This window comes from Syzygium oleosum, unplaced genomic scaffold, assembly GCF_021117445.2.
Source record: "Syzygium oleosum isolate NSW1041296 unplaced genomic scaffold, Sole_v2.1 Sole_v2.13, whole genome shotgun sequence".
In the NCBI taxonomy this organism is placed as follows: domain Eukaryota; kingdom Viridiplantae; phylum Streptophyta; class Magnoliopsida; order Myrtales; family Myrtaceae; genus Syzygium; species Syzygium oleosum.
Genome location: NW_026607497.1, coordinates 2,190,477 through 2,196,990, shown reverse-complemented (window position 1 = coordinate 2,196,990; position 6,514 = coordinate 2,190,477). Strand labels below are relative to the sequence as shown.

At 42.4% G+C, this 6,514-nt stretch overlaps 1 protein-coding gene across 1 annotated transcript; it reads left to right on the top strand.

The window, feature by feature from the left end:
• Positions 1–1,140: 1,140 nt before the first annotated feature.
• Positions 1,141–5,379, top strand: LOC115681145 (protein DETOXIFICATION 18-like). Its single transcript, XM_056316869.1, has 7 exons — positions 1,141–1,606; positions 3,119–3,663; positions 4,056–4,142; positions 4,251–4,307; positions 4,413–4,651; positions 4,758–4,876; positions 4,978–5,379. The coding sequence occupies exons 1-7, from the start codon at positions 1,319–1,321 to the stop codon at positions 5,107–5,109; spliced, it is 1,467 nt and encodes a 488-aa protein (XP_056172844.1). The 5' UTR covers positions 1,141–1,318; the 3' UTR covers positions 5,110–5,379.
• The last annotated feature ends 1,135 nt before the right edge of the window (positions 5,380–6,514 follow it).

Below are 6,514 nucleotides of genomic sequence, written 5' to 3'. Positions count from 1 at the left end.
TATATTTATTTGAATCGTAATGACAGGAAAATTAATCTTTTGTATTCTTTTTAGTAAATGAGATGTTCGTTCAGTATTTTTGAGTTTATTTTCGTTTTGTTTAACTAAAAATGAAAAAAAAAAAAAACCTGTTAGACCCTAGAACCTACCTAGGTTTCAGGTTCCGATGGGTAGGTTTCAAGTTCCAAAAAATGAGGAACTTGTATCCGATGGTAGATTTTAGGTTTCATGTGGAACTTGTAAGGAACCTGGAATCGCTCGTCCCTAGCTATAATGGGCCCACTTTTCAGACATTTTCTCTCTCCTTAGTTGTTGTCTCTCCTTCGTTACTCTCTCTCCTCTCACCATTTTCTTCCTTTTCTTTTTGCCTTTCGAGAAGCCATGGACGACGCTTCGTAGATTGCAAGGTCACCGGCCAGCCATGGACGATCTGCTCACCAACATGACGATGACCTATTCTCGGAGATGAGCTCCTCCATTGCCGACCGCTCGCGTAGAGATTCTTCTCCGATGACCTGTTCTCGGAGACGAGCTCGGCGAGCTTCCTTCTCCACGCGGAGATCTCCGACTCCTTGCGCACCACCTCGGCCTCCATCTTTTTCACCGTGATCTCGTAGGTCCTCCATCTCCACCTCGCGGTCCGAAATCTGCTTCAGCTCGTTGACGATGGCTTGGTCCGCCTGCTGAATCTCCTCACTGTTGTACGGGCTCTGGGCCAACTAAAGCTTAGCGTAGGCCGCCTTGATGGCGGTTGCCACCGCATCGGCGTGCTCGTGAGCGGGTCGTCCATGGCTGGTCGGTGACGCTCAATCCACAAAACGTCACCCATGGCGCCTCAAAAGGCCAAAAGAAAAGGAAGAAAATGGTGAGAGAAGAGAGAATAACGAAGGAGAGAGGAATAACTGAGGAGAGAGAAAAGGTCTGAAAAGTGGGCACATTATAGCCATGTGTCCATTAGTGGATGGTTCAATGCATCTCCTACATGGAGTGTTGAATGCACCTAATATTTTCGAAAGACGAAAAACACAACAAAATGAGAATATCGAGTAATTTCCATCTTTTTTTTCTCTACACCCTCACTTGGACCGGGTCTACGATAGCCACATAGTTAAAGATCTCACGACAAAGTTTAATATGATTTCTTCCGTCGTCGTCTTCTTTAGACAAATTAAAGGGAGTACAAAAGAAACAGAGAAACGACAAGGAGATGAGTACTTGACCCACAACCAGAAACAAAGCTGGAGGTAGTGGTGGTCTGGTGCTGGTGGTGAATAAGAGAAGATAAGTACGTCCAATTCGCCGTCATCGAAAGGCAACAATGAGTTCAGATCATTCCTTGATCCTGCTTCAACCTGCTCATCATGAAGAAGAAGAAGAAGAAGAAGATCGCTCCATCATAAGGAGGCTCAAGTGGTGGCAAAGGGTGTTGGACATGGAAGAAGCCAAGAAGCAAGTGCTGTTCTCGATGCCCATGATCCTGACCAACCTTTTCTACTACGGGATCCCCTTGGCCTCTGTCATGTTCGCCGGCCACCTCGGCGAGCTCGAGCTCGCCGGCGCCACCCTTGCCAACTCCTGGGCCACCGTCACCGGCTTCGCCTTCATGGTAACCATCCAATATGGCAATTTTCTGCTCTCTTTATTCTCTTTAATATACATATACTAGCTGACATTAATGACTTTTTTCTGGTATAAGAAAAGAAATAAAGAAAAGGTATTCAACTTTTGTGTGTGTATAACCTCTTAACCTTGTCAAATTTCTTTGAGACCCATTAATTATTCCAAATGGCCTTAAAATAATAGGAAACGGAGAAAAACAGAAAAAGGAAAGGCATAAGATTCAGGATACACATAGTATTGCACCTTGGTCTTGCACAGGAGCTTATCTGACTGAAATAGGAAAGTATAACTCACGAGGACAATCAAGTCAAGTGCTTGTGTTTGAACGATTAATACATGTCCTTGGAGTCCCATTTTGCTTCTATAGCTTCGCCCTCTCTCATAATCACCATTTGAGTCCTGTGGATAGGAACTCGGTAGTAGACTTGATCATAGGCCCGGCAGCCGCTTAGCCCCTTTAGGCCCGAAAATCTATATAGGGTGGACTTGAAAAAGGGCATCCCACTAAAACGGTCGGCCCTTATCCCGATACGGCTCGAACTAAGCGTAGCTCGACCGCCACTTAGTACACATTTCTTTAATATAGCCTCGGCAAATTTGGACGACAAAGTTTAGGCTGACCAACAACCTGGTCCACAGCCTTTCACTTGAGCATGTCCACGCCTCTCGAGGAAGAGGCTTTCGCTTTCGCTCTATATCCGCATGAATTTCACTGGAGCAAGTAGAATTTAACAAGAGTTGAATAACATGAGGAACGAAAACTACCGTAGAACAAGGAATTAATTAGGCATGTAAGTGTTGCTTGTGCATGTACCTAGCCAACTTTCGCTTCCTTTTTCCACCTATTATAATCTTTGATTTTTATATTATTTCTCGGCGGCCAGATGAATGCGTATTCAAGCCGTTCTTTACTTCCTTCTAGTAATCTTTCCAGAAAGAGCAAGTTGTGTCTAGCCACTCACGCCCCCGTTGTTGCACTCACCCAGGACAACAAAGTGTACCATCCACATTTCACCAGAACATGATTTAACGGATATTAATGTTATTTCTAAAGTTTTGATGAATTGTTTTCCACATAAACATTACAGTGGCCCCATCGTCAGCTTTAGATTCCCCTGACAAAGTGTAGCCATTACATGGTATAATTTTCCATTGCTCACAAGCTAAGAGTTCAACTTTGCATCGAGTAAATTGTTTGAGACTCGAACACGTGACAGTAATCACGTACCGAAGATCAATCCAGCCTGACCATTTGGAACTCGGGAACTATGATGTCAGTATGATAAAGTAGATTTCATAAATCGATAGCTGCAGATTGAAATAATAGAATACAGCGTAGACTGTGCAATGACATGGAAGTTAAATGACTCTAATGTGTCGATGGACATACGAAGAATCAATCTGAGTTTTACTATGAAATTATTACTGTACATGCATGTGTCGATAGAGTTTCATGCAATTGTGTATACTTAGTTTTTTCATTCTCTTGTTTTGTTAGACCGGCTTGAGTGGAGCACTCGAAACTCTATGCGGACAAGGATTCGGCGCAAAGTTATATCGAATATTGGGAATTCATCTGCAAGCTTCCTGCATTGTATCATTGTTCTTCTCCACCCTAATCTCCATATTTTGGTTCTTCACCGAGCCTGTATTGATCCTGCTTCATCAAGATTCGCAAATTTCGAAAACGGCAGCTGTCTACATGAAATTCCTCATCCCAGGAATTTTCGCGTATGGGTTTCTGCAGAATATTCTGAGGTTCCTGCAGACGCAAAGTATTGTATTACCACTGGTGATTTTCTCAGTCGTTCCGTTTGTTATTCACATAGGCATTGCGTATGCCTTGGTCCACTGTACAGTGCTTGGTTTCGTGGGAGCTTCTTTGGCGGCTTCAATTTCTTTGTGGTTATCAGTTCTTGTGTTGGCCATTTACGTGACTTGTTCAAAGCAATGCAAGAATTCATGGGAAGGAATTTCGTTCGAGTCATTCAGCTACATCTTCACTAATTTGAGATTGGCCTTGCCTTCGGCCGCAATGGTTTGGTACGTGAGCTTCTTGAATTCTTATCTGTCATTTATCATGTTGAACTCATCATCAATGCTTTACACTTCTAGTGACTTATCTGCCTACAGTTATTTGAAAAACTAGAAAGAAGTCAAAGCATGACTCTTGTCTCTCATAGATAATCTTCTGATGGTTTGTGTCACGTTGAGATCTAATTTTCAAGTTCACATTCTGCTGAAGGAGCAAGTGGATTGAATAGTTTGACCGTTCATTTCATCATCCTAATATGTCTTTAACATATTCGACAAGTTGATTCTAGGTATAGACAGGTTTGAAGGGGAGTTATCAATCAAAGACACCGGTTAGACAGGTGAAAATGTTTGATATGCAAATTGATTTTCTTCCCTGATCTACTTAATTTCCTCATCAGCTTGGAATATTGGGCCTTCGAGATTCTGGTTTTCCTAGCAGGACTAATGAAGAACTCTGAAACAACTACTTCCTTGATTGCAATGTGGTAGGTACCTCTGTTGCGTATCTTGCAATGCTTCCGCATTTCTCGTCGCACAAAAATATTACTATCATTTTCAGTTCTCATGCCTGTTCTTTGCTTTGAAATTTTTAGTGTGAACACGGAAACTATTGCTTACATGATTACATACGGACTCAGTGCGGCGGCAAGGTTTGTACGCACACTTGTTGCCGTTCTTGTTGTCTTACATCCTCTGATGGCTTCTCTTTTTGAGTTTTATTTTTATTAATCTGCTAAAAGAGAAGGGTTGTGCAGCACAAGGGTGTCCAATGAATTGGGAGCGGGCAACGCTGGCCGAGCAAAGAACGCGATGGCCGTGACACTTAAGCTCTCTATCTTGCTAGCGGTAGCATTTGTACTGGCTTTAGCCTTTGGACACAACATTTGGGCAGGTCTATTCAGCGATAGCAGCTCAATCATAACCGAATTTGGCTCGATGACGCCCCTGCTTGCCATCTCCATCACACTTGATTCTGTCCAAGGGGTCTTATCTGGTACAACATTGCAGAATTTGAATGAAGGGCATATCACAAGCTCATTACAATTCGTTTTTATTCCTCTTTTAATCGCTGATGAGGAGCGAACTTTTTGTTGAGTCAGGGGTGGCTCGGGGATGCGGGTGGCAGCATCTGGCCGTGTATGTCAACTTGGCAACGTTTTTCTGCATCGGGGTTCCGATCGCAGTCCTTCTCGGGTTCGAGTTGAAGCTACATGTCAAGGTGAAAGCAACCTTACGATGAGCACTCCTCTGAATAGTGAATGGTCGTGCTTTGAAACTTCAGATTCATTAACTCAACTTCGTGTTCTGTTTCTTGCACAGGGTTTGTGGATAGGCCTAATCTGTGGTCTCTCCTCGCAAGCTGCCACACTTCTGGTGATCACACTCCGGACAGAGTGGACCGGATTGGATCTGTCAGTCGACATGGATAAGGAAGATCCTCGTATCACATAGTCAAACATATATGGCCTTGCAAATTGCCAAAACAGTCATTTGTCTTCTTCCCTTACATGATTAGAGCATCATGGCCTAGCAAACGGCATTTTCACTTGACTCGAACGTGTATGTTAGAAGTAGAGAAACCATTCGAAATCCATGCCCTATGGTTATGGGTATGGGTATCTGGTATGCAAAATATGTTGGTCAAGTTGACAGATTTTAATGGATTAGTGACAATAAAATGTCGAAGAAAAATAAAAGGACAGAACGAGGTATTAATGAGTATCCTATGTGATTTATGCCCGTAGTCATCGAGCTCTTTAGATTTCTCTTTTGTGTAGCCGTGACTACAGATGATTAGAATTAGAATTATGTAGCTTTTCTCTCTCTTTTTTAAACCAAACGTAGAAATGATGTTCTACTCTCGCCTCAGAATTCTTCATAATTATCCCAAGTTAGAATATATTTCTCTTAATTTTAACACAAAAATCAAAAGGTCTTTTTCAGCAAATTGCAAAACCAAACTCCCACTTGGAATTTGAATTATATTACATCAATATTTCTAAGAACCACCGGGCCTGGTGGTCGGGCCTGGGCATGAAAGGCAGGTCCCTACTAGGCCTAATGACGGAGTAGAGAATGAGAAGAAAGTAACACTGTAATGGGCCCGTGGCCCACCGACAATCATAAAATTTTAGTATACATATAAAAATGCATGCATATATACATGTAGTTATACACGTATGTGCATATATCCATAAAGATACATCCATATATATAGACATTCACTGGAAGTTTGTGAGCTAATGTAAAACGGTTTATGGAATTAGATGTGCTCAAAACTGATGCATGTTGAGTCAGATTAGGATCACAGTATCTTTAGATACATTGATGCGGGCTGCCAAGAGAGAAAAAGCTCGAGCTATTATGAACGATTGTCCAATTTGGTTCTCAACTTAAATCAAACCTCACGACCCATTTTTTTTTCTCTAATTGACCATCGCTCGATACTTTTTTTTAAACTAGATTTACCGAGTAGAAGACCTCTTGTATGAACGATCATCCAACTTGGTGCGCGACATGCGAGTGCATGGGTTATCATCATATTACTTTATTGACTCGTCCCGTTGCTTTGACTGCCCCTCATCGAGTCGGGCCGCACTTATCTATGTCGTTACGTGACTCTAGTGAGAAAAGATTGATTGGAACTCCAAAAGGAATGAACGAAGTTAGAGGGTCAAAGTGCTAAAAAGAGAGAGAGCATGTCTAAGCATGTCCCTCGAAAGCGAGGGCCGATTCGAACAAAGGCTAGAAACCCACTCATACTTCACCTCCATAGTCCACCATGCATGATAACAAACGTGTTGAGGAGATGAAGTATATCATCTTTTCTTTTCCATCAAAAGCTGACTTACGAGAG